This window comes from Suillus subalutaceus (genome assembly GCF_016647625.1).
Source record: "Suillus subalutaceus strain FC151 chromosome Unknown DFJ58scaffold_78, whole genome shotgun sequence".
Taxonomy (NCBI): Eukaryota; Fungi; Basidiomycota; class Agaricomycetes; order Boletales; family Suillaceae; genus Suillus; species Suillus subalutaceus.
In genome coordinates this window covers 108,995-132,992 of record NW_024540327.1, presented here as the reverse complement: position 1 = coordinate 132,992, position 23,998 = coordinate 108,995, and the positions used below count along the sequence as shown (strand labels likewise).

At 48.3% G+C, this 23,998-nt stretch overlaps 9 protein-coding genes across 9 annotated transcripts; 6 read left to right on the top strand and 3 right to left on the bottom strand.

Annotated features, from left to right (window-relative positions):
- Nucleotides 1–207: 207 nt before the first annotated feature.
- DFJ58DRAFT_704984 (FAD binding domain-containing protein) lies at nt 208–1,835 on the top strand (the record flags this gene model as incomplete). Its single annotated transcript, XM_041383696.1, has 2 exons — nt 208–912; nt 969–1,835. The coding sequence occupies 2 exons, from the start codon at nt 208–210 to the stop codon at nt 1,833–1,835; spliced, it is 1,572 nt and encodes a 523-aa protein (XP_041242210.1).
- Nucleotides 1,836–2,825: 990 nt separating this feature from the next.
- DFJ58DRAFT_729786 (Sas10 C-terminal domain-containing protein) lies at nt 2,826–5,085 on the top strand (the record flags this gene model as incomplete). Its single annotated transcript, XM_041385793.1, has 5 exons — nt 2,826–2,952; nt 3,010–3,451; nt 3,499–3,663; nt 3,714–4,775; nt 4,827–5,085. The coding sequence occupies 5 exons, from the start codon at nt 2,826–2,828 to the stop codon at nt 5,083–5,085; spliced, it is 2,055 nt and encodes a 684-aa protein (XP_041242209.1).
- Nucleotides 5,086–5,322: 237 nt separating this feature from the next.
- Nucleotides 5,323–8,498, bottom strand: DFJ58DRAFT_717033 (uncharacterized protein; the record flags this gene model as incomplete). The annotated part of the gene is made up of 16 exons (XM_041384300.1): nt 5,323–5,337; nt 5,390–5,689; nt 5,813–5,982; nt 6,035–6,248; nt 6,354–6,450; nt 6,502–6,629; nt 6,682–6,734; nt 6,853–7,208; nt 7,405–7,497; nt 7,551–7,700; nt 7,880–7,984; nt 8,038–8,066; nt 8,185–8,227; nt 8,286–8,315; nt 8,344–8,386; nt 8,444–8,498. 16 exons carry the CDS (start codon nt 8,496–8,498, stop codon nt 5,323–5,325), a joined length of 1,881 nt encoding a protein of 626 aa, XP_041242208.1.
- Nucleotides 8,499–8,839: 341 nt separating this feature from the next.
- DFJ58DRAFT_729784 (mitochondrial import translocase subunit Tom22) lies at nt 8,840–9,387 on the top strand (the record flags this gene model as incomplete). Its single annotated transcript, XM_041385792.1, has 2 exons — nt 8,840–9,223; nt 9,304–9,387. 2 exons carry the CDS (start codon nt 8,840–8,842, stop codon nt 9,385–9,387), a joined length of 468 nt encoding a protein of 155 aa, XP_041242207.1.
- Nucleotides 9,388–9,844: 457 nt separating this feature from the next.
- On the bottom strand, nt 9,845–11,326 carry DFJ58DRAFT_662717 (39kDa subunit of Ndufa9, NADH ubiquinone oxidoreductase; the record flags this gene model as incomplete). The annotated part of the gene is made up of 8 exons (XM_041382317.1): nt 9,845–9,890; nt 9,950–10,293; nt 10,350–10,405; nt 10,462–10,706; nt 10,769–10,860; nt 10,916–11,010; nt 11,068–11,212; nt 11,270–11,326. The coding sequence occupies 8 exons, from the start codon at nt 11,324–11,326 to the stop codon at nt 9,845–9,847; spliced, it is 1,080 nt and encodes a 359-aa protein (XP_041242206.1).
- Nucleotides 11,327–11,430: 104 nt separating this feature from the next.
- Nucleotides 11,431–11,863, top strand: DFJ58DRAFT_795949 (uncharacterized protein). The gene is made up of 2 exons (XM_041390557.1): nt 11,431–11,631; nt 11,691–11,863. The coding sequence occupies exons 1-2, from the start codon at nt 11,488–11,490 to the stop codon at nt 11,817–11,819; spliced, it is 273 nt and encodes a 90-aa protein (XP_041242205.1). The 5' UTR covers nt 11,431–11,487; the 3' UTR covers nt 11,820–11,863.
- Nucleotides 11,864–16,925: 5,062 nt separating this feature from the next.
- Nucleotides 16,926–18,793, top strand: DFJ58DRAFT_704973 (AOX, alternative oxidase mitochondrial precursor). Its single transcript, XM_041383695.1, has 10 exons — nt 16,926–17,177; nt 17,238–17,369; nt 17,425–17,488; nt 17,536–17,653; nt 17,708–17,791; nt 17,839–17,903; nt 17,960–18,042; nt 18,099–18,174; nt 18,225–18,476; nt 18,527–18,793. The coding sequence occupies exons 1-10, from the start codon at nt 16,970–16,972 to the stop codon at nt 18,603–18,605; spliced, it is 1,161 nt and encodes a 386-aa protein (XP_041242204.1). The 5' UTR covers nt 16,926–16,969; the 3' UTR covers nt 18,606–18,793.
- On the top strand, nt 18,794–22,475 carry DFJ58DRAFT_795941 (uncharacterized protein). Its single transcript, XM_041390556.1, has 7 exons — nt 18,794–19,976; nt 20,031–20,188; nt 20,237–20,490; nt 20,541–20,895; nt 20,948–21,529; nt 21,588–21,904; nt 21,964–22,475. Exons 1-7 carry the CDS (start codon nt 18,872–18,874, stop codon nt 22,418–22,420), a joined length of 3,228 nt encoding a protein of 1,075 aa, XP_041242203.1. The 5' UTR covers nt 18,794–18,871; the 3' UTR covers nt 22,421–22,475.
- DFJ58DRAFT_795939 (uncharacterized protein) lies at nt 22,476–23,955 on the bottom strand. The gene is made up of 6 exons (XM_041390555.1): nt 23,448–23,955; nt 23,269–23,385; nt 23,098–23,220; nt 22,988–23,042; nt 22,832–22,937; nt 22,476–22,783 (listed from the first exon to the last, which is right to left on the bottom strand). The coding sequence occupies exons 1-6, from the start codon at nt 23,871–23,873 to the stop codon at nt 22,561–22,563; spliced, it is 1,050 nt and encodes a 349-aa protein (XP_041242202.1). The 5' UTR covers nt 23,874–23,955; the 3' UTR covers nt 22,476–22,560.
- Nucleotides 23,956–23,998: the final 43 nt, after the last annotated feature.

Here is a 23,998-nt window from a genome sequence, read left to right as displayed (position 1 = left end):
GTACTAGTAGCATTTAATGTTGCAGTGGCTACGTGAAGCGATACATCCCCCAATCCGGCGATTACTCACATGTCCAGTGCCAGGCGGCCGTGTGTCCAGCGTGACCTACTACGCCAATGAAGAGTCATCCATATTCAATGTATTTGAAAAAGCTCGCACTAAACACAAAGGTGGCGAAGGCCTTCTTTATTGTCTGATATCATCTGAATGTCCACACATTACGATTGCATCGTGGTTGGGAGCGGCCATGCAGGTTGCTCGGCAGCCCTTGCCGCTGTTGAGGCAGGTTGTACCTCTGTCCTTATCGTCGAGAAAGCCCCACACGATTGGGTCGGCGGCAACGGCTACTTCACAGCAGGTGCACATAGAACAGTCCACGGGGGATTACAAGATCTTCTCCCAATCGTGCGCAATGTCACGCCAGAGCAGGCATCCAAGATCGACATGGATCCCTACACTGTCGAGGACTTCATCGGGGACATTAAGCGCCTTGGCCAAGATAAGCCAGACGCTAAGCTGGTGAGGTCCATGGTGGAATCTTCGAGAGAAGCGGTGGAATGGCTCGCGCGGATAATAGGTATTCCGTTCATTCTGTCGTTCCACCGCCAAGCATACGAGGTGAATGGGAGGCAAAAGTTCTGGGGCGGTATGGCACTCAGTACTGAGGATGGCGGAAAGGGGTTGATTAAGGCCCATATGAAGGCACTAGAAAAAGCCGGAGTGGAGATTTGGTTCGAGTCTCCTGCCGTCAGGCTCAGGGTTGAGAAAGGAACAATAACGGGTCTTGTGGTTCAGACGGACGGCATGGAATTAGACCTTTCAGCCTCTTCGGTAGTGCTGGCAGCAGGAGGTTACGAATCTAGCTCAGAGCTCCGGGCTAAACATCTTGGTTCTGAATGGGAAAAGGCACGCGTAAGTTGTAACAATTGCTCGAGAACCATACATATGACAACCGAAATAACGTGCAGGTCAGGGGCACTCCTTTCAATACGGGTGATGGCTTTGCCATGGCCCAAGCTGTTGGTGCAAAACTTGTTGGAGATTGGGCAGGATGTCACAGCACGTGTTGGGATGCAAATGCACCAGCAGACGCAGGCGACAGGGAGCTCAGTAATCAGTTCACGAAGTCAGGTTATCCTCTGGGTATCATGGTTAACATCTATGGCCAACGCTTCGTCGATGAAGGGCAGGATTTCAGAAATTTCACATATGCCAAGTTTGGGCGACAAATCCTTCTTCAACCGGAAGGATGTGCATTCCAAGTGTGGGGTGCGGACATGGATCCATTTCTCCGGAAGGAGGAATATGGGGATGAGATTGTCGAGAAGATCTTGGCTGGAAACATGGAGGAACTTGCAGACAAGCTCCTTGAGAAAGGGCTCAAGGACAAAGAGTGTTTTCTCAAGACAGTGCGCGATTACAATGCGGCAGTCCAAAATCATCGTGCTGAACACCCAACTCTTGGATGGGACCCCACGATCAAAGATGGACTCTCGACTCAGTCTACCACGGTAGTGCTGCAACTTCCAAAGTCAAATTGGGCACTGCCGATCGATCAGGGACCCTTCCTGGCGGTAAAAGTTGCGTGTGGTATCACTTTTACTTTCGGTGGGCTCGCTATAGATCCGGATACCGCTGGCGTGCTGTCGAAAGAGACAGATACGCCAATAAAAGGTCTTTTCTGCACGGGGGAGATGGTTGGTGGTTTGTTTTATAACAACTACCCCGGAGGTAGCGGACTGACTGCTGGGGCTGTGTTCGGACGAAAAGCGGGGGGTCAAGCAGCCAAGCTCACTGGGAAATCAGTCGAGTACGGGGTACAGGAGGGTTTTTAATGCGGTCGGAGGGGGAAAGAAGGTGATATGAAGGTACCGTGGGGACTGGCTGAGATCATATTAGTGAAAACGGACGAAAAAAGGTTTAGGATGCTGCGAGAGGTGGCAACAAAGTTGCAAGGAAAGGGAAATGGTGCGGGACAGATGTCATTAGCAAATAATAACAAAGAAAGATAGAAAGAAAAGCTTATCAAGGGGGTAGGGAAGGTAAGGTGCGGGAAAGCAGGCAGTGCACGAGTGCAGGTGGCGGTAGGTGTCTGAAATGCGAATGAGCGGGCGGCTGTAGTGCGGCAAGATCATCAGCTCTCAGCTGGATTGAGAGCTTTAGTTATAGTAAGTAGAGGAAGCACATACTGTAACATCTGCTGGATGACGGATCACATCTTGCATGCTGGGAGACCAAAGTCTGTGGCAATTAATTGCTGTTTTTCATTGTTAGAGTCTGAAAAATATAATTTCCCTTTCGTTTAGTCGGAGAAAATCTAAATGATACGCAATGATATCGATAGTAGAAACATTCAAGATTCGGCCCCGCCTTATTGTGACCCAATGGGCTGCGGAACCGCCCGCGTTATTAACACAGCATCGAAATGCGTAAGCACCACTTCATTCTTAGGACGGGGGGCAGCCCGACGAGTTTTCTATTTATTGGCCAAGTGCCAACACTAAAGATGAGACGAAAATGATAATAAAATGATATAGAAAACATACGTTGATTCAAAAGTGCACGGAGTCTTTGTACCAATTTTCCAGCACGGTGCTTGCAGGGTGGAGGTTAGCGCTGAGCGCTGAGCAGTGAGCACACAGGCATTTAGGCTTCTGAGAGTGACGGTATTTTACTTATGACTTCCGTCATGTCCACGCTTGAAAATTTGAAGATTAGTACCCGGAAGCTTGTAATCTTATCTTATCTCAGTTGAACTTATTGCGGTTTGCTAATTTTAGATTTATTTTTCATGGCGTCTGACAAATCTCAAAGTCCTACCAAGTATGCCTCGCCGTCGTCCATCCGGTAAGAGCAATTCTCGCTCGAAGCCGCGGCCAGTGGATCGCAAGGACAGCAAAATAAAAAGGTGGAATAAGGCTTCTGATATTGAGTTAGACGAAGAGGACCAATGTACGTTCTCATACACCGACAATGATTTCATGATGTTGAAAATTATCATTCTCCTAGTCCATGCGTCCAGGGATAAGATCCTTTTAAATGGAGACGGAGATGTCGAGGATGAAGATGAGGATGAAGACGAAGTTTTTGCTCTCGAAGGGGTATCGGAAGAGGATTCAGAAGAGGCTGAAGAAGACGAGGACGGATTTGCGCATGCTGAAGATGAAGACGACGACGAAGACCCAGTTGTCACCAAGAAAGCAAAATCCAAGACCAAGTTGAAGAAGGCATCGTCTCCTTCAGATACTGGATCTGAGGATGAATCCTGGGGTCGAAGCAAGTCAGCGTATTACTCATCCAATGCTGCCCAGATCGACTCAGAAGACGAGGAGGCAAATGAACTGGAGGAACAGGAAGCCCGTAGACTACAGGTGAAGGCTCGGGATGCTATTCATGAGGACGATTTTGGATTGGGTGAAGGTCTCGAACCAGAATCCGATGCTGAGGTTGAGTACGTGGTATCATTCGTCTGTTACCCGTGGCTTACATTGTTTCCAGAGATTCATTAGAGGAACAATCACGGCCCACAATTGACGTTTCCTTGAATGACAAGAAGGCCGTCTTGCAGCACCTGGAAAGAGAAAATCCAGAAGCTCTTGCCTTGGCCCGTGACTGGGATGATACGGCCCGTAATCTCATCGAAATGCAAGCAAAAATTGCTGCGTGAGTTTCATATTACTGCTTTCCAATATTCATGCTCAATCTTTGTTTAGAATATCGGAGAAAGAAACGGACGGAACTGAACTTGGACTTCTGCACATATACTATCGTCAGTTCTCACCTCCGGTTTATTTTAATCATGCTGTGTCAGGATTTCTGATCAACCAGTTCCTTTTATATATTACAGAGGCTCTCCTGACCTATGCTACTACCCTTGCGTATTATCTTCACCTTCGCTCTTTGGAGAAATACGCAGGTCGTCCTCTACTCCTGAGACAGCACCCTGTCCTAAATCGTTTGCTCACTCTCAAGCAATCACTTGTCACGCTAGAAAATTTAGGCGTTGGCACTGACTCGCAGGACGAAGATGACGAAGATGACAAGTACGAAGACGAATCCGGCGAACCAGGATCTGAGACACCTGACTTGTGGAGCATCTTGATGACAAAGGGTCTAGAATCTGATGAGCTGACAGATCTGCTGATGGACGCCGATGATGAACCTAGAAAGGCATCAAAGAAAGACAAGATCGAAGTTAAGCCTCCCAAGAAAAAACGCAAAACTTCCGATGATAAAAATAGACAACCAATCTTCGACCTTGTCGAGCCAGAGTTTGAGGCCGCATCGACTTACGCAAAGAAGAAGCGTTCGGCCCCCGCTGACACCAGTAGCACAGACGCATTCGGTGAAGCTACGTTCCTACAACACGTTGACGCCACCGACAAACAGGCGCGCAGGAAGAGCTTGCGTTTCCATGTGTCACGCATTGAAAGTGCTACTGCGCGGCGCCAGAATGCTCGTGTCAATGCAGTGGGCGGTGACGACGACATTCCTTACCGCGAACGAAGGAAAGAAAAGGAGCAGAGAATGGAGAAAGAGCAGCAGCGAAAAGCCGGAACGCTAGGGATGGGCGGAGATGACCTGGATGATGCAGATCCCGAAATCACTGACGCAAGCAGCCGCAGCAAAAAGAGACGGAGAGATGTTGAAGTCGAGGATGATGATGATAGCGACACGGCTGCAGCACATGGCTATTACGAGCTCGTGAAACGACAGGCCGCGGACAAGAAGAGCAAGAAAAAGATAGAATATCAGGAGGCTCGGGCGGCCGAGCGGTAAGCTCCAATTTTCATATATCACGCGACTTTCTCATCTGATCCCCATAGACTTGTCTTTGGTGAACATGATGCGGCATCTGGCCCGCGCTCGGTAACGCGGGCCATAATGAAAAATAAGGGACTAACGCCGCACAGGTCAAAGAGTGTGCGCAATCCCCGTGTCAAAAAACGCCAAAAATACGAGCAAGCCAAAAAGAGGGTGTCGTCACAGCGTGCTGTTTACAAGGGTGGTATCGGCGATGCCTCAAAATACACAGGCGAGCAGTCTGGTATATCCAAAGTTATCAAGAGCGTCCGCCTGGGCTAAAGGGTATCACTATCTGGAGTATATCCTGCTACAGTATATCGTACTATTTAGACAACATGATAAAACCACACGGGAGGCTCGAATAACTACATAGTCGAAAATGTAAGTCCATATGTATTGAGGAAGGGCTGGGAAGAGAGTAAACAACAACCCGTCACGGATAAGGGCTTGAAGGACAGCAAGTAACCGATCTGAGGACAAGAATAATAAAGGACTTGTAAAGCCTAAAATAACGCTTTAAATCGACATGTACTGGCGCAACATACATAAACCTATCGCCTCGGGAATTAAAAATATGGCTCACCGTATTTCCATGGTGCTTGCCGTTGCCGTTGGTCAGTGCATCGACGCTCATGGTATCTGCATGGAAGGCACGAGAAGATGGGTTGATAGCGCTAGCCATTTCTTGGAAATTATTCGGACCCTTTAGTACCGCAATTTCATACTCGCGGCTGATCTCCTGTGCATGTTCCTTCGTCTCTTCATAAGCATAGCTGTATTGTTCCAACGCCTTGATGCACTGAAATACTTCGGGACGACCCAGCCGAGCAAGTAAATTTCCTGCGTTGATACAACTGACATGCATGACCGCAGGATCCAGTTTCTGAACGGAGTTAGTTGATACAGTGGTACTTTTAAGATAAGCGTACCAAGTAGCCATTTGAAGTAAGTACTCCAGCCTTGGAAAAAAATCAGCGGTGGTAATTCACCAATTGCAGTCGCTTACGAGCGCCGCGATGCGCAAAGAAGCTTGCAGAGCTTCTTCCATGACTTTACGTTTTGCAGTCTCCACCTGATTGATATTACTTGGCGTGAAGGCGTCGTCGCGGATACCAAACTCGTCCATCGCAAAGAAAAGGGCTACCCAGGTGACGTGATACTGAGCATCGCTTGCGCCTGATAACTAGTTCAGTATACTCAACACAATGATGAGATATCGACTACTTACATGCAGAGACCGCAGATACGAAATCCCAATTAGCCTCCAAGTTAGGTGGCACACCGACCTTAGATAAATGAGCATCTCTCCATTTGCTTAGATCCGAGATGTAGGACAGGACGGAATCAAGGGGAATGCCATCTTGATCTGTAGATGGCCTCCAGAGTTGGCGAGCAATTGTTCGGGATATCCGAGCGAGGGCGTGTGCAGCTCGGTAGTACCCCTGAAAAGTGTAAGTACACGTATGCAGGCACCGTTTAGAGTTTACCAACCAAAAACTAAACATGATGTAAGTATGAGTTTCGTAGAACATGAACCTGAATCTTACCTCAAGTTGTTCTCTAGGGGATGGAGCCGTGGGGTCGGTGGTCTCCTGGGTATTCTGATCAGCGGTGTAGAAGTCGATGTCATAGTCGTCGTCATCACTACATGGGCGGATATTAGTGTTCGGTAGAAAAACATCACCTTGAACTTACAGCATGGGCTTCCGGCGGTAATAAAATGAGGAGAATGCATCCGACAGACAAGCCATCCACCAAGCGAAAATCATAGTACCGCGCGCCTCGGGATCTTTGATAAGCCCCATCACGGATTTGTGATTGATCTTCAAATAATTTTCTCAGAATGGTTCTTTTAAAGGTAATCATTCTACTTACCTGTAGTCCGAGTAAGTTACGTATCCCGCTGGTGAGCCAGAACCCGTGGAAGCCTGCTCCCTGTCAGCCGCAGCAGTGAAAACAATTAGGTCAATATTACCGTTGTCATGTCGTGGGTCCTCTGTTGCATAATGATGAGTAAACGCAAAGTCGGTCAAGTAAAATACGTACGACATTGCAGAGGTTCGATGAGCAACGAGATGACGACATGATGTGGGTTCGGTATGCGGTGCACTTTTAATGACTCGGCCAGCTCTCGGGTGCGGTTGATGAGCGCTTTAGCGAGCAGGCTTTGTCCACCATTTCTTTCGCGATCTGCCACCAGAAGGGGATGTTCGGAGAATTTTGCACCCCAGGCAAGCACAGTTGCGATAAGAGCTGGGTGTAATGGCTCGTCCTGCTTTGCAATTACTGGTCTTTGTTGAGTCGCCTGGAGATTTAACCGCGCGCGAAACTGCAAGGGGTTGAGAAGAGGAAGACGAGTATGGACTATCTGGAAATAAACTTCAACGAGGTCAAGGGCGAACCTGTCATCAGAAGCAAAGCCAAACGTATCAGTAACAGCTTATTAGGAATGGATCGATACGGCAAATGAAAAGAACAGTAAAGCCACTTAGAAGAGGCTCTTCAGTAACCATCATGGAACAAGATAACACTTGACGTACACCGCGATAATTTCGATCGTTTACGTAATGTATGAGGAAAGGGGTAAATGCAACGTACTCTGCTCGGAAGGCTTCATCTTCAAGTTTGGATGCCATGTCTCCCCATGTGGCGTAGCTTGGTGATCGTGATTTGAACGTGAATGTGGAGTCGCTGACGTGAGGGGATAAGTCAGCCAGGCGACGCGAATAGAATACAGTATCCACCTTTCCGGCGCAGCAAACAGGTGATGAAGAAGCGTTGGAGTTGTAGATTGCATGTTGACACCACCATAAGTTTGTAGGCGCCCTGAATTCCATGGACCAAATGTGGCTTTAAGCCAGGGGGGAGTGTTATGTTCAGCGATGGGCGATGAGCTACTGACAGATGTTAGATTATGAGTGAAAAAAAATGTAGTGTGCATACCTAGCAGATACAGGAGAGGTGCTGAATGACGGGCAGGCAAGGCGGCGGCAGCGACGAAGATCGCGTAGAGATAGCGAAATGACAGAAAGATCGACAATCGAATATCAGAGATACAATGAATAAGCGAGACGAGATAGGAGTGCCCAAAGCTAACCTTGAGCTTGTTGATATATTTCTCGGCCTCCGAGCGGCAGCGTTACGCTTCTTTTCGCTGGTCGCTTGTTGGACGAAATGGCTAAAGAACGGGTCGGCTCACGGCTCAACAATTAAATATAGAGAATTACTGACGTGCAAGGATAGTTCTTAGACAAGCAGTGCTGGCGTTCATCTTCAGGACCTCGTAGGTAAGCATATAAGGAAAAGTGTAATTACCTGACACTGGAAAAATGGAGAATAAGTTAGATTATTGACGGCGGCATTGCTTATATTACTTACCTTTTCTTCGCCAGGAAGTCTATTGCATTTGACCTTTCGGGACCTGCGGTGATGGGAGTGAATAAGTTTGCAAACGCCGATCACCAGCATGCCGCACAGACCTGCAGGCATCACACGCGGTGTTTTGCTTCCTTGGAGGGCGGAAGGGTCTTCGCTAACTCATGGATCTGATTCTGAACAGATTGAGTTGGGAGAATGAGGCCTTGGGGAGGTGTGACGTCGTGAGAAGTGAGAGTTAATCGATTCAAAACGTACTTACCAGGATGCGAGAAGGAGTGACTGTTATCATTGCGAACATGGTCACCGTTCTGCATATTATGATGCGGTGGTGTAGACTGATATAATTAAGAAGAAATAACAGGAGGGACAAAGAGGAATCGTTTATATTGGGTCATCCTTGTACTTATAATACCATAAGTCATAATTCCCCCGCAATAGGGATATTGACAGCGAAATTCCCAATCGGATTGTGTTCCCTTTTTAGAACTGAGTTTAGCTACAAATTCTGTTGATTTGGTAAGAAAGAGTTCGTTTTTGGACAAGACAGATTATGACAAATGAAATCCAAACTCCGATCAAGGCATTGCCGGCACCGAAGTCCAGACTCTCACGTCGGCTACAATTTTTTAGTCGTTGCTCACGTTGTGTTCAAACCATGGTCAAGGTCGAGATCGTAGAAGAAAAAGACCCACAGTCTTCGGGCAACTCTCCTTACGCTTCATCCTCATCGTCCCGTCATTCTTCTCAAGAATCAATCTCTTCAGTCTCTTCTGAGCTTTCTGCAGAAGAAAACTTGTATGACCGCATAAGCGCACTGGTAGACATAGTGCCTCCAACTACCAGGCATAATATCTCTACAAAGGTTTCAAAAGCTGTGTCATTCGTCAAGACCAGTGGAAAAGTCATTGGTAACATCGTTTGGATAGTCACCACTTCTGCCCTCCTCGTTGGGCTCCCCCTTGCGCTGAGTTTGGAAGATGAGGCAAAGATAGTAGCGCAAGAACGCGAAATGATGGCGCAGCAACAAGGTGCTCAGCAGGTAAGTTTTTGGACAGTTGATCTTCTTCCGTCACTTTGATATGGCTTGTTTACTGATTCTTGATGCTTCGTTTCTTATAGATGCTTTCGCCAGGATCAGCTTACCCACCACCACCTGGCTCAAATCAGGCACCTCAAAAGGGTATCGTTCCGCCCGGCTTCTGATCAAAAGCCAGCATCGTTTGGAAGGCTGTTCCTTCAGCTTGCCAAGGACTCAGATACTTTATGCACACGTGTACCTTACACATACTTCTCTCGCATTCCGCAGTATTTGCGTCCACGCCGGCAGAAACACGCGTCGTGTGTTGCAGCGAATATTAATCATATCCCACGTGCCATTTGATCATGCTATAATAAAATTCTACTCAGTTCATTAAGCAGTTCACGCATTTATGCTTTCGTTTCACCTGGTTTCGGGTGGCATTTGAGCGACTTCTTAGCCTGTGCTCAACGTCATGTGAATAGGTTCACAGGTTCACTTGTGCTAATGCATCATAGCAACGCTTTCATGAAATCATTTATCGCTCCAGTATGGAACAATTAGCAACGCCCATGAAGATCCGATATAACTCTATATATCCTACGGTCGCCACAAATCGTTAGCGTCGGAAATGACTTTCGCCTAGCTGGACCGCGCAGGGAAAACCGCCGGTCGCACGAAGTTCTCTCTACAAGGCAAAAGGGTAATTTAGTTCCTCGGGTAACGGGTAGTCGACAAGATACGTACGCTGAACGATACCTTCGTAGATACGTGATCGCATGGTTCTCGATCTCGTCAGGAGTCACACCCACCGCTTCCCAATCGCCTGGAACATCCACGTCATCTATGTAGCGCCTCTCCACCTCATCAGGACTAATGAGCGGCCACCATGGTGCCTGAGCAACCTTAGCAAGCGCCAACGCAAGAGACTTGGGTAGCACAGGTGCACTCGATGGTGGGGTATAAGTCAAGGAAGACACCATGTCCAACAAGTACTCCGTCGTCAATGTCCTTGGTCCAGGAAGGGAAATAGTGCCGGGGAATTGGGGGATCGTCATCAGATTGGTTAAAGCTTGAGCAACGTCCATAACCTGTCAACCCACGATCAGTTTGAGAAGGTTGTGACCATGACAGGGTCGAGATTTACGTGAACGGGTCGAATTTTGGTTTCTCCGTGGTTGAGCTTCCACCAGATAGGCCAACCTTGACATATTTGTCTGATCAACGGGTAAACGATGAAGCCGAAGTCTAAGACCCACTAGCCATGTTATTCAAGAACTTGTCTTCGCAGCCATACATTTGGCCAGGGCGGACAATAGTGGCAGCGGGGAATGCATCCCTGACCCGTTCTTCACCCTCAGCTTTGGTCCGGTAGAAATGCGACGTGGAAGATGTCGAAGCATTCAGGTGAGAAACATGTACTAGGCGTGGTACTCCTGCTTGTGCCGCGATTTTTGCAATCCTCTCCGCTCCGCTAACATGAACGTCAGAGTATTTAAAGTTCCTGAGATGATTCGAATGGAGTGAGTGCGTGGGTTAAAAAAGGAGATTAAATTCAAAATATACTTTGTTTCATATTCTCGGCCGACAAGGTTGTAAACAATGTCGGAATGCCTTAAGCACTCAGCAATCTGCTCTTCATTCCGGACATCCCATTCCTTGAATGAATTTAAGATTGTCGCGATTGGGAAATGGAAACAGATGCAACGCTACCATGGAGACTATCTGGCCAAGGTCGCCCATTGGCTTGAGGTGCCTCTTCTCGTCCTCCTCGCGGTAAGGCACGATGACCTGCGTACCCATTCGAGCTGTAAAGTGGAGTGTTGTAGACGCCAAAACCTTCAACTGAGCCAAATTAAGCTTACCAAGTTTCGAGACAAGATAACGTCCGAGAAATCCAGTGCAGCCAAAGACAGTGACAACGTGGCCGCTCACTGCACTGTAGCCAGGTGTTCCGGACGAAACGATTGGTTTACGGCCAGGAAGTGTCACCAAGTCATGCAAGGCACGCTGCAAAGTCAACTCAGTCGCCACAGGTCAATAAGAACACTTTGAAGGTATGCTGACCTTCCCGCGTGATATAGCTATGCGCTGGACGCGTAGAACATTCGATGCTGAGAGCATAGCTGTCGCAGACGATGGAAATAGCAGACTGACCCGCAAGCTAGCGCGGAGGAAAGCTAACCGGAATTTTCCGGCGGTGGAATTTATGTGTCGACCCGATATGTAAGTCACCACACATAACTTTGACATTAATCTACGCGGAAGCACGCGTCTTATCATCAATGGTCCAGGGCAAAACCAAGGGTCTTCAGAGCAAGGCGTCATCGTCAAGACAAGCTGCTAAGGCCGCTGCCAACCCGAAAAAGGGGAAACGGTACATTCCACCCAAAAAGACCGCTCTGGTCAAGCAGGCTTCCATGAGGCAGGTGAGTCACCGTCTTCTAATGAATTACAAGTTTCATTGACCATTATACTGGATACGCAGTCACTGACGGCCAAGATAAACAAATCCATTGAACAGCAAATGGTATCTGCTGCATCAGCCGGCAAACTCACGATCATGAAAAATACCGTTGATACGTATGGCTGTTCGTCCCGTATACGCACAATTTGAATTTACCTATATTCTGCGCAGCGAACCACCCAAGGTGACTCCTGGTGGCAAAGTCTCTAAGTCTTGACAGTGCGTGTGCTGTTGCTAGTGCGTTGCCCACGAATATTTTACAAGCTGTACTTACATACCCCAAAATAATTCAGCTGTGATTTTGCGGATTCAAATAGTGTTCCACGTGGCCGATCAACAGACACAATTCGCATGTCATTTGAGTGATCTGATATCAAGCAACGCCACAGAGAAGGTTGATAGACGACGGTATATTATAAATGACTATAGCATGCTTAGCTTGAACATTGCAAGGTATAAACAATTGCAAAGTATAACGATCAAGCAATAGTACACAGACAACTTAATGTCTCTGCATTGCAAATGAGATAGGTGAAACAGCAGAGAGTCCAAGAAGAGCTAGGTGGATGCAGGAGAGATGTATCAAATGCGAGGTATGACATGCAGCTACGAGTATGTACCGAGTGTGAATGCAGACACGAATGGAACCCTACGAGAGACACGTAAAATGTTGATGCGATCGTGCAATGTCGGGTGAATGCAAGGCATGGGAAGATGATTAAATGCATGTAGAAAAATGGTGAGAGTAAAGCAAGAAAAAAAAAAATTGCACGTGGATGTGGGATGCTGATCCAAGCGTGCGGAGTAAAGAAACCATCGATGGGCGTTTGGCATTATCTCCAGTTACGGTCGAACGGCACTCCACTTCCGAGTTGGAAGAGTGTGCATTTGATCTCGTGGAGAACATCTCGCTGTGTCTGAGACAGGAGATTAGGACGAGAGTCGACAAAGCCTATGACTTTGTTAATGGCATCCTCGGCTTCTCCGATATTAGCAATAGTATCGCCCGCTGTAATAGGCGGCGCGGGTTGGTATACAACAGCCGGCTCGGTATATTGGGAACCGGGAACTGGATGCGTGAGCTGCACCCCTTGCTGTGGATCTGTCACCTGAAGGTGCTGCTGCACAGGATTTGGAAGAGCGGATAAATTCATGTCCGCTGTGACCGGGTCTGGCTGCCGTTCTTCGTGGCGTTGATGTACAAAGGACTGATGAGATATGGGTTCGTGAGCATTGCCTGGCGCCGCAGAAAGTGGCGTGTTGGGAGCGGTTAGATGATCCGTTTGTAGGGCCCACATGCGTGGTAAGGGGAGGGTAGGTCCCAGCGGTGCTTGGGACAAAGAAGGCCCAGCGTCGCTTTGTGATTGTAGAGGGTGCGGAACTTCTGGCTCATCTTCTGATTCCATGTCATCATCGCCATCAGCCATCGTAGAATGCTCTTCGGAATCGTGTCCATGAGCGACCTCAGAGCGGCCCTCGAATGCAGGATTGAGGGGCGAAAGCACTGTATCTGTGGCGCCACGCCTGTGCTCTTGGGCACCCGCAAGGCCACGAGAAGCCCGCAGAACCTTCTCGTGACCTTGCCAGACGCCCTTGCGAATATTATGGCGATGCTTGAAGTTCTCGACCCATCCCGAACTAGCTTTGAATCTCTCGTCAGGGATCTGCAAACTACGAGCAGTTTCCTTGGCCTTTGTGCGAATGAGGTTGTCGGAAAGTAGTGTGTTTTGTTGCTGCTGCTTCATTTGAAGTAGCCACTCGACGAGCGCCTCTTCGACCTCGGGGAATTTTGAAGGCCTGAATACAAGTCAGATTTACGAAAGAATAGACAAAGGGGATAATTACCTATGCTTGGCCACACGCATGTCTTCATCCTCTGGGACATTCATCCATTTTGTTTTATTTTTCAGAATTTTGCTGATGGTGCTCCGCTCAACACCATACCGCGCTGCGATATCTTCCTGCCGTGCATTGGGGTTGTCTTGGTGGTAAATACAGATGGCCTTGCGGTCAACGTTAAAAAGACGTTGCTTTCGTTGCTTGGCACGTGGAATGACAGCGCCTGGGGGTGAAGGAAGGGGGAAGGCTGGGAAAGTCTGAGAGTTGGGGGCGGAGGTAGCGGATGAGATGGATGTGAGTGCAGATGCGACGCTTAATGCAGGAGAAGCTGAGCGTGGATTAGAGGTAGAGTAAGATGATGCCGAACGTGAATGCTGGTGATACATGGGAAAGGGGGAATAAGGTGATGCTGACACAGGCGTGCTCAGGTACCGAGGTGATTGCAAGGGTATACCACCCGAGCCCATTGTGAAAGACATTCTGTCAGGCAACTGGTAGCGATTTGGGTCGCTACTGCTTGCAGGTGTCTGAGGGCGCGAAACGGCACTCCCCGGTGACATGTAATAGGGAGACTAGTAAAGGAGGTGATGAGCTAGCTGAGATGATGAGAGAAGCAAGAGTTATGACGTACCTCATCAGCCCCGTGTAAATCAGACTGCGCGTTTGATGGTGCAGGTGGTCTGTCTCTTCTGAGACCAAGGTGAAGGGTGGATTGTGCGCGTGTCTGTCGGCGCGTGAGCCTAGAAGGGCCGATGCTACCCGAAATTTGGGGAGAAAGAGCGATTGTCGCGGAGTGATTTCCATCATCTTCGGGACGAATGTTGGATTGTTGGGAATAATTGGAATAAGAGTCGTTGGGCTGCACTTGCCCATACGATGTGGATGTAGAAGCATAATCTCCGTGATCTGGAGGACGATCCACCGCGGAGTAAATGGATGATAGCTGAGTGGAACTCGTAGAAGAGTTTGAAGTAGACCTCTGCCCAGATAACCAGGCGGAAGACGCGTTTACAGGATTATCATCCTCGTGTGAGCGTGTGCCAGGTGTGCTGGATGACGGGTAGACAAGTGAATTACTATACTGCGCTACGTTTTCCATCGATGCTTAAGCACACATCTGCTAGAAAAAAAACCAGCCGCTGCGAGTGAAAAGGAAGAAAGATTGGGTCGTTGGTGAAAGGTTAAGCCTTTTTATGTAGCCGGAAGGAAAGTAGAAAATTGAACCGGCAGATCAGGCCTTCGACTTGGATCGAAGCCACAAGCCTTGAACTGGCATGGAGCCTGTCCAACGCCTGTCAGCCCTTGATTCCTTTTTCGATACCCCTTGGTAGCCTTGTGTTTCCTTATGTCTCTGTCAGCTGCTTCGTTTGTTACGCTCCGTCAGATGCAAGCTATCTTTTAAAAACACGTTGAAATCGTCCACAATGTCCAAACTTGGGTCCTCAAACATCATCCATCATTGCCATGCGAACCCGACTTTACGGATCCGGGAGGCAACCACGCTTCCGCTTCTTGTTTTTTTAGCTGTGCACCAGCTTTACTTTACTCAGTTCACTCAAGCAGCAAGCTACTTCTTGTTCTTTGCTTCAAACGATCTCATGACGTCGGTCACTTCTGTGAATTCCGAGCTCCTCGAGATGAAATATGCCTTTTTGCGCCTGATATACCCTGTGGGCTTAGTCTCAGATCCCACTACGTCTTTATACCTGTGCTTTCGATGCATGAACGCGTTTTCCTGCAGGATTCTGAGTTAGCGACGCCTCGTTGGTCCCCTTTCGTGCTCTCAAACTATGTTGTCCACAAGCGCTTCTTGGCCAGAATTAATTATATGATTGACACAAACAGGTCCGGATCTCCCATGATCACACTGCATTGCTAGTATGTTCATGTTTCGTCATGGATACAACCATTAAAGTGTGTACATCCCTCTTGTTCCGCGCCGCTAACTCAAAACAAAAAAGCTTTGGATCCTTTTAAAGTGACTCGTCGCCGCCCTCGGAAATGAATCACCTCATGTTTTCTATCCATGGATGATCGTGGAATTGGAACCTTATGGGGCCGCCATTTATCGATGGAGCGAACTATCAGCATCTTCTGATGCGATCGTCTGGTGGCGGGGTGTTCTAGACAGGGGCGATTCCCTTGAAGTGCCCTAGACACTAGCCGCTAAAGTCTCGGTAATGAACTTTATCGCTGAATTCTACATCTGTTCGATATTTTCTCCCCTGTCGTCTACGTTCAATAGCAAGGAAGCAACCCACAGCGGCTTTCACCCGGTCGACCAGGCCCAAACGTGGATACCAGTCGCGTTATTGGATCTCTGTGGACCCTTTACTCTGATAATGCTTCAGATCTAAGTCACGTTGGATCTTCCTTCTTCTTCATTAATGCTATTCGCGTTACCAGTAATTCCAGAATGGGGTATCTTCATGTTCGGTGCATCTATGATACTATCCACAGCACTTTGCGTTGTGGGTAATGTCCCACAGTGGAGTCCTGATTGCCAGTATAGCGGATCCTGGTGTTGGGGACATTTTGTTGCCATCTTATGATCACAACGAGACCAACATATCAAAGAAGTGTCTGCAGTACCTTCTTAAAACCGATGTATGCAGACACTTTCTCACATTGTCAAGTTGCATTTCCACAGTAAAACTAGGGCAAGCGCAAATACTGAACAGGCACACTGAATAGCTCTGGTGCCTCTAAGCTCCATTTGACACGGGTATGTATGCTTCCCCTGATCAATGAAACTTCCATTGTGATGCGCATGTTCATGACAAAATTATGTCTTGAAATGACTGCGTGGATCAAATGTAAATGTATCCCCCTCGTGTTTCTGCCACACGTTTCTAGCCCACGACATTTGCGGTGCTGCGGTGGGAGCAAATCTTACAGCTCAGTGGAGAGTCTGGACTTGAAGCTTCCCTTGGGCGTCACGTGTCAATCCATTGACTCAGTTCGGTCTATCAAATATACTGAAAAGCTGTGTGCCTCTATTTATTCTCTCCGACGGTTATTCCGGTCTGTACACTGGCGTGCATGATGGATGAGTCAGAGTGCCTGCAGGCAGTGATCCACCTTGATACCATTTTGTACAGCCTATACTTATCTGATCACGTGAAGTTGTTCTTGAGCACCTGCCGTATCTGGCATAATGACGTAAAAACAGCGACTTTTTTTGTAAGTGCGATGGTGATCGAACGTTCAGAGAATATAATAATTCTTCAGCTTCAGTAGTTATGTCTCTCAAATGCGAAGTATCAAAACCAAGTGAAACTCGGAGCACAGGAGCACAGGATACTAGACCTTGTTGGATCTTCTTAAAGCCGGGTCGCGGACTGTCTCGGATGCGAATCGGAGCCATACGGGGCGCAACTAACATAAGAGGCCGACTTGGGCGGTCGTACCATGTGTGTATAGTTTTCTTTTGAACGATTTGACACTTGGACCTGCACTCTATGTCGAGTATGCTGAGGACTGCCCTTGTTTGTGCTACTCCTGTCTGCCGCGTTGGCATTCTTCACTCTGGATCGAAGCTAGCCCCTAAATTAGGAACTACTTTCGCAACACGAGCGCTCATTCATAGCGGTCAGCCAAACAACAACTCATTGACAGGGAAACGAATCAATGAGGAATCGGCCACGGGAACAGAGGGCTTCCATACCAGTGAGGGTCATCTATCCATTGTTGTTCCTCATTACTGACGCACCGGTAATCCTTTCGCAGAGGATTCGGCTACATCTAAGCAGGGTCTAACCACTCCTGATGCAGTTAGCACACTGCCGCCCACTATCGTCCGAGGCGATTGGGTTCTATTTCATCCTGTATACTCCCAGGAGGAAATCAAAGCAGTCGAGGGTACTTCCTGTATTTCGTCCCTGATCACGATTTGTATCAAATACGAGCTGGCAGGTTCTCCAAAGGGAAGCGAAAACCATATCGGACAAGATTGCATGCAATCTTGTCAAATTGACAAGGTGAGACAGTCTTTCTAGTATTATGCAAGTATTCATGTACATGTCAGATGGGGTTTTGACCTAGTGTCTGGTTACAAACACAAACCGATTCCCGCTGATAGCAAGATGTCGGTCGAAGAACTCAGGAAGGGCGGATATATCTTGGATGAGAAGGCGTGGTTAAGTGTGAGCATATTCGTCATCAAGTGTTATTTCCGTTGTTTCATTACCGTTGTTTAGCGTATCCTTTTCTTGGAGACAGTCGCCGGAGTACCTGGAATGGTTGCGGCGATGCTCCGCCATCTCACCAGCTTGCGTCTCATGGTCAGTCAAACTTCTTTCTGACGATCACATTCCTAATTATTTGATAGCGTCGAGACTCTGGTTGGATACATACTTTGCTGGAGGAAGCCGAGAATGAAAGAATGCATCTAATGTGATTGGATTATGTTTCGTGAAGTTGAACATAACTGACTGGGCGTTATCGTATAGGACCTTTATGACCTTGAGAAGGCCTTCATTATTTTTCAGAGGCCTGGTTTTAGGGGCGCAGGGCGTGTTTTTTAACTTGTTTTGTGAGTGGCATCGAATCGGTCGGGATCTCAAACACATTGCTAACTCGCACTGTCAGTCCTGTCCTACATAATATCGCCACGCACATGTCACCGATTTGTTGCGTACTTAGAGGAAGAAGCCGTCTTAACCTAGTAAGGACAGCCTTTATTTTGTTTTTGTGCAGCAATGCTAACCAACTCAGTACTCGATGTATCCAGGACATCGAGTCTGGACGTCTACCCGAATGGAGTAATATGCCTGCTCCGGAGATTGCCAAAGACTATTGGCGTCTAGATCCTGGCGCCAAGCTACTTGACGTCATTTACGCTGTGCGGTCTGATGAATCCACGCACCGTTTCGTGAACCACAGTCTCGCCAACCTGAACACCGAGACTGACGTAAACCCTTTTGCCCTCCGAGAACCAGACATGCTTGTCAAAGGGCGCAAGCTTGGGTACGTAAATTGTACAACTTTGATGACTATTTCATCTGATGCTTGAATAGATTCACGAGGGAGGAAGCCGAAAAGTACGTGGTGGAGTCGCACCAGATGCTCGAGCACGGTAAAGCCGACTCGAAGTAGCCGGCTGGTACTTAGCAATATAGGATTAGACCACGGACCGTCACATCCGTTACACGTTAAACCCCCACTTGATTTACACACCTTACATAGTTAGTTCTAGTTAATGTTAATAATACTCTAAATGGCTTTCGTGGGCAAACCCTAAAGTCAGGTTAGGGTTTTATGACGTGAGGTCAGCCACTTTCTTTGTTCTGTTACGGGTGGTCTATTCGCGAGCGCTCCAGCGCTCAGCCACTCAACGTTCAGCATCCACCCCCCTTTCACTCATGGCTTCCTTGCAGCCGCATCAAAGTGAAGCACTTTCGCGTGGTGTCGCATTGGCACTTCCTGGCGAGTCCCTCGCTTGTTACGGTCATTCAAGACGCCGGATTTTCATAGGACCCATGCCAGAGAAAGACGCCTCGAAGGATGCCTCCCAAATAGACTTAGATTCGTCCAACAGAAAAGTTACAAATCAAATTTTAAGGTGGCTGCATTCAAGCGATGAAGGAAGTGATGGGGCCGACGAATCGTCCACTTCGTTCCTCCAAAACCATGCATACCTCGGTTTCCTCCACCAAGGCGGGAGAAAGGAAGATTGGGGACAGCAAGCTGAGACGGACGAACGACAAAATATGTGGAACCGGTGGCAACAAAGCGAATGGGGTGGAGCTATGAGACATCGCAAAAAGGATACTGGTACCACGCAGCGTTGGGTAGGGGGAAGCTTCGAAATCGGAAACGTTTTAGGTGTAAACATTCTCGACAGCCCCCCGGCATCGCTTCCACAAGCTAATCAAACCTGTCCTGAAGCAACTGATGCCCCCTCCACAACTGATCCCCTTTCTACGGTCGGCGGTCAAACGTTTGTCACAGCTGGGACAGAGTTTTCTCCTAGTGCGGTTCTTAACTCTCAATCATCTATATTTCCTTCCCCGAGTTCCGAGCCCTCTTCTAGCTCGGATCTTTTCGCTGCTGGAACGGCTTCCGAGTATCGACCCTCTGCTAATGGCATTAATGTTGCATCCCCTGAGGACTCTCAACGACCTACTATTTTAAAGAAGTCTTCGGCACACATGAATACAAATAAACGAAAGACGACCTTCTTCATTGGTGGTCGTATAACCACTCCAACGAGCTCGGACTCACAGCTCTTACCAGTTGGCTTGGACAAGGGGAAAGGGAAGGATAGAAGTTTCGACCATGTAAACGAGGGGACCTCCTCGAACTTGCAGCTCTCGATTGATGCCAATGATATCCCCGCACCTCCTGCCGCTGTCCTTGCAAGAACTGGAAGCGAAGTGGATGAAACTAGTGCGGGAGTCACCTTGGATGAGACTCCCTTACATGAACAATCTCAGTGTAAAGAGCGGGGAAATATCGTGCTCCGAGGTCCGTATCTTGAATTGTGCCACTAGAAGGCGTTCATTGATATGGAGTTCATAGACCGAATGCTCGTCAGAGTCAGCTACACAAAATCAGAGTCACTACCTTGCCACTTTGATGAAGTTCAGAATCGTATAACTCCTCGTCTTAGATACGAGGACTGGGCTGAATTTCTGGTGGTCTGGCGAGGAGAGCGGCTTGAAATTTACCAAGATTATGTAGGTCTATTCTTTCAACCTGCTGAGCCATAATGTCTATCCTATCAGACCTTGCCAGGGAAAGAGCACATCACTGGACATAAACATCTCGCATTTATGATACCTCTCAAATCTCAACGAACACATTCAACCCTTTATTCCTTCACCGACTTCACTTTCTGTATCTTGTGTCCACGCGCGCCAGTCCGTAACAACCAAACGAAAGCCCGAGCTTTATTTGACCGTGTGCAAGAAGGGACGAATGTTTTCATTTTTAAGCCAAAATGTCGTACAAGGGCTATGGACTGGTGCTGGCGGTTATGGTCAGTACGAAATACTCAGGACACAACTTTTGATCGAGCAGTCACTACAGGCGTCATCTTGGCGGCAAATTACCCCCTTCTATTGAACTTAGGTGCCCGGCCATCGGTACACGCGTTGATTTGGATGTTCCTGCCGTCGATGAAGTCAATATTGACAAGGCCTATCACATGTTTAGCCGGAGAAATATCATCGACACTGTCCGGAAGTCTCTGGCTTCATCTTGCGGCTCCCATGAGGCTGCATCCCGTGACTGGAACTACGTGGTAGAACGTAAAATTGCAGCAGGCACAACCCTCGAGTTAGCGTGGAACTTGGAAGCAAAGCTGGACTGGGTATGGAAGGAGGAAGACGTGATGGGCCAGCCTAGACCGTGGGCCGTCCTCTGTGGGTTGGCAATGCAACAGGTGAACATAATGGGAGACTCCTGATACGAGATTCAGCTGAAGTCCTACTCAGGGAACCAAATCGGCACACCTTGAGCTTAGGCTTGGCCAACACTATCCGGCTACAATTCACCTACCCGATGGGACAAAGGTACACGAACCTCCATGTATAGAGGGGTATCTCGATCGGATCAAACCCAGCGGTCAAGGTAAACAACATATTTACCTTACTTCGCATGACGGCCATCTTTTTGCCCTTTTGCCCTCAAATTCTCACGCTCCTGTCCCTCCAAACGTTCATTTATCTCGTGCCCTATCATCACACCATAATGAATCACTAGAATACACACGGGCTTTTCGTGAGGCCGAGGTCGCACGAGGAGCCTCTCAAATTGCAGCCGCATTCGAGGCTTTTGACCTGCGGAATATCAGGGAGATCCGCCGGGCGACCCACGAAACCATCGATCGTGATGCTAGGACCCATGCCACGGCTACTGTAGCTGGTGGATCTGTGGGAAACCAAGACATTTTGACTCGGGACGAGGTTGATATCGGTGGCGCCGAGGGTCTTGCGCAGGCTCATAACAAGAATCAGCTGCGTGTTAGACGCTGCTTCGAGATCGTCATGATATCTGGGCGCGTGATCCGATTCGAGGTAAGAATATTTCAAACAATTTGGTTCTCACTAACGCCTTGTTTGATTCTCCTTTTAGACATATTCTTGCCAGATGAGTCAAGAATGGGTCGAACGACTACGCGCACTTGTCGAATACTGGACACAGCGGCATCACGTTGATGCTCGAGATGAGATGGACGTATCTTACTCTACACGCCATCGTCCCCCTGTCACTCCGCGTGTTACTAAGCATGCGTCCTGTGATGGGGAGAAAATCCCGACGGTACCCATTGTAGATGCAGAATTGATGCCTGAACTGAGCTCATTGTACCATTGGTGCACGCTGGACGATTGTAGAAGCATACTCAAGAGTGGCCGTGCATTTACACGAAAGGGGCTCCAGGGACAGTACAAGTCAGTAAGCATTGCTATCTAATAACAGGTCATGAACTCACGCCTTCCTATAATGGCAGGCTCGTGCAGTTGTTCCTAGTTGCTGGACGTCTCCTCCAATACCAAGTCTCACGAAATTCATTTCTCTGTCATAAGAGCAGGGAGATCAATCTAATGGATTCCTATGTTTGTTCAGGGTATCTGGCTGCTCTTACTTTGCGGCCAGGCGAGTATCACCCTGAAACTCCCAGTGTTGCCCGTCGCTACATTGACGGATTCGAAGCCGATGACCCAGAAGAGGATGTGCTCTTCGCTATCTGGTACCGCAAAAGTAGGGCTGGAGCTGCGGGCAACGTGCCTTCTCTCTCGGCAAAGCACAGGGTTATTGTCTTCAGGACAAGAAGCAGGGTTGAAAGGGATGCGTGGTGTTGGGCACTAGGGTGCGAAATCGAGAAGCTCGTTAGGGCAAACAAAGAGAGGGAAGCGAAACTAAGAGACGCCGGAGGACTTGTGGAAATGTCTGTTCTTGGAGACTGAATGTCGCACTACAGACTGTATACTGCACTTATATACCATGAAGTCGTAGGCCATGCTTGTCAGGAAAACCCTTTCATTAGGATCTCTGATTAGGGTAAGCTAAGTACAGCCGGGCCAAGATTAGTCGTAGGGAAGCTTATTTACTCTATCACCTCGTCATCGTCAACGTCACTGTCATCTTCATCCCGCTGAGCCCTCCTTGCCGCAAGTTTGGCCCGTTTTTCCAGACTACTGTCAGCAACCAGCATAGCCATAGTGAGCTTTTGACTGCAGCCTGCGGCAGGACATGACTTCCCAGAAGGAGGGCCTCTCTTCAGGTAATCCCGGATAGCATCTCCAGAGAAGGCGTGGCCACAAGTGGAGCTGCAAAAGTTGGGTTACAGAGAACAAGTCCAATATGGATTTACTTACGATTTCATGGGATTCACTAGCATCGTCAAGGTGATAGGACATTTGAAGTCTTGTGTGACTCCTCCGATCTCTAGGTCGTCTTCGTCATCACTTTCATCTCCCTCCTCTGAAGACCTTTGTCAGAATCTGTTACACGCAAGATGCAGAAGCAACAACCCCGTGGTATAAAGTCATTGATGGGAGGTATGTTCTCGCCAGGCTTCTGGACCTCCTATTTAAAATAATGTTGATGAGGCCAGTGAACCGTTAATTAACGGACAACGTACAAAAATGCCTTGCTTGAACTGAACGTATTGATCGTTCGAGCCATACTTCTTCCGAGTGGTTCTATCGTTGAATTCATTAATCCTCTTCTTTACCTCTTTCTCATAGAGGTCTACGGCACTCTCCTGTACGAGGCGTCAATATCCCCAGATTCTCCATCAGGACCCACTCACCACTGGCTCGCCACGCATGAGCTGCTGGTGCATCCCGCTGAGAGTTTTCTCATGTGACTGCATCTCGTAGTCGATGTCAATTAATGTTTTCATAATATCATCAACCTCTGACAAAGCCTTTGAGTAGTCCAGGTGGTCAGAAAGAGTCCATAGTGAATGGTGACTGGCTAGTAACTCGCCTGGTTTGCGTTATCTCCTTCCAAGACGTCTGCAAGGGAAGTAGCCACCTCCTTCGCGAGGGAGAATGAACCCTGATGTATCTGCTTCCGGATCATTTCCCAGTCCTGCGCAATGCCGGAGAGCTTCCCGCCTTCTTTCTTGTCTAGGGGCTGGTCATGAAAGTTCTCGATGTCAATGCGATCGTCCTCGTCATCATCCACAACAGCAGGGGGATCGTTGTCAGACTCAGAGTCTCCGCGAGCGCGTTTTCGGGCCTTCTTTTCTTGCTTCACCTTCCGCCTCGGTTGTTCTTCCTCTTCATCTCCACCTTCGACATCATCGTTGTTACCAGCATGCTGAGACGGATAGTCCTCTTCTATTCTGTCTGAAGAAGGTTCCCTGCGAGAACGCGCGCTCTTCCTCCTTGAAGAACTGACCACCGGCATTTCTGGAGTTCTCCAGTAGTATGATACTTAGCCTGAGCGTGTTTGTCGCGAGACGCGAGTCCAATTTGGAATTGAGGGCAGGCGTATACGCGGCACTGTCCTGATTATGTCAGCTACCTCTAGCT

Coding starts and splice junctions, on each gene's coding strand:
- DFJ58DRAFT_704973 (XM_041383695.1), top strand. CDS start 16,970: ATGTCGAGTATGCTGAGGACTGCCCTTGTTTGTGCTACTCCTGTCTGC. Junction 17,178..17,237: donor AACAGAGGGCTTCCATACCA/GTGAGGGTCATC, acceptor ATCCTTTCGCAG/AGGATTCGGCTACATCTAAG. Junction 17,370..17,424: donor GGAAATCAAAGCAGTCGAGG/GTACTTCCTGTA, acceptor CGAGCTGGCAGG/TTCTCCAAAGGGAAGCGAAA.
- DFJ58DRAFT_795939 (XM_041390555.1), bottom strand. CDS start 23,873: ATGCCGGTGGTCAGTTCTTCAAGGAGGAAGAGCGCGCGTTCTCGCAGG. Junction 23,221..23,268: donor TCATGCGTGGCGAGCCAGTG/GTGAGTGGGTCC, acceptor CGCCTCGTACAG/GAGAGTGCCGTAGACCTCTA. Junction 23,043..23,097: donor AGTTCAAGCAAGGCATTTTT/GTACGTTGTCCG, acceptor TATTTTAAATAG/GAGGTCCAGAAGCCTGGCGA.
- DFJ58DRAFT_795949 (XM_041390557.1), top strand. CDS start 11,488: ATGGTCCAGGGCAAAACCAAGGGTCTTCAGAGCAAGGCGTCATCGTCA. Junction 11,632..11,690: donor AGCAGGCTTCCATGAGGCAG/GTGAGTCACCGT, acceptor CTGGATACGCAG/TCACTGACGGCCAAGATAAA.
- DFJ58DRAFT_795941 (XM_041390556.1), top strand. CDS start 18,872: ATGGCTTCCTTGCAGCCGCATCAAAGTGAAGCACTTTCGCGTGGTGTC. Junction 20,189..20,236: donor TTGAAATTTACCAAGATTAT/GTAGGTCTATTC, acceptor CTATCCTATCAG/ACCTTGCCAGGGAAAGAGCA. Junction 21,905..21,963: donor GGGCTCCAGGGACAGTACAA/GTCAGTAAGCAT, acceptor CTATAATGGCAG/GCTCGTGCAGTTGTTCCTAG.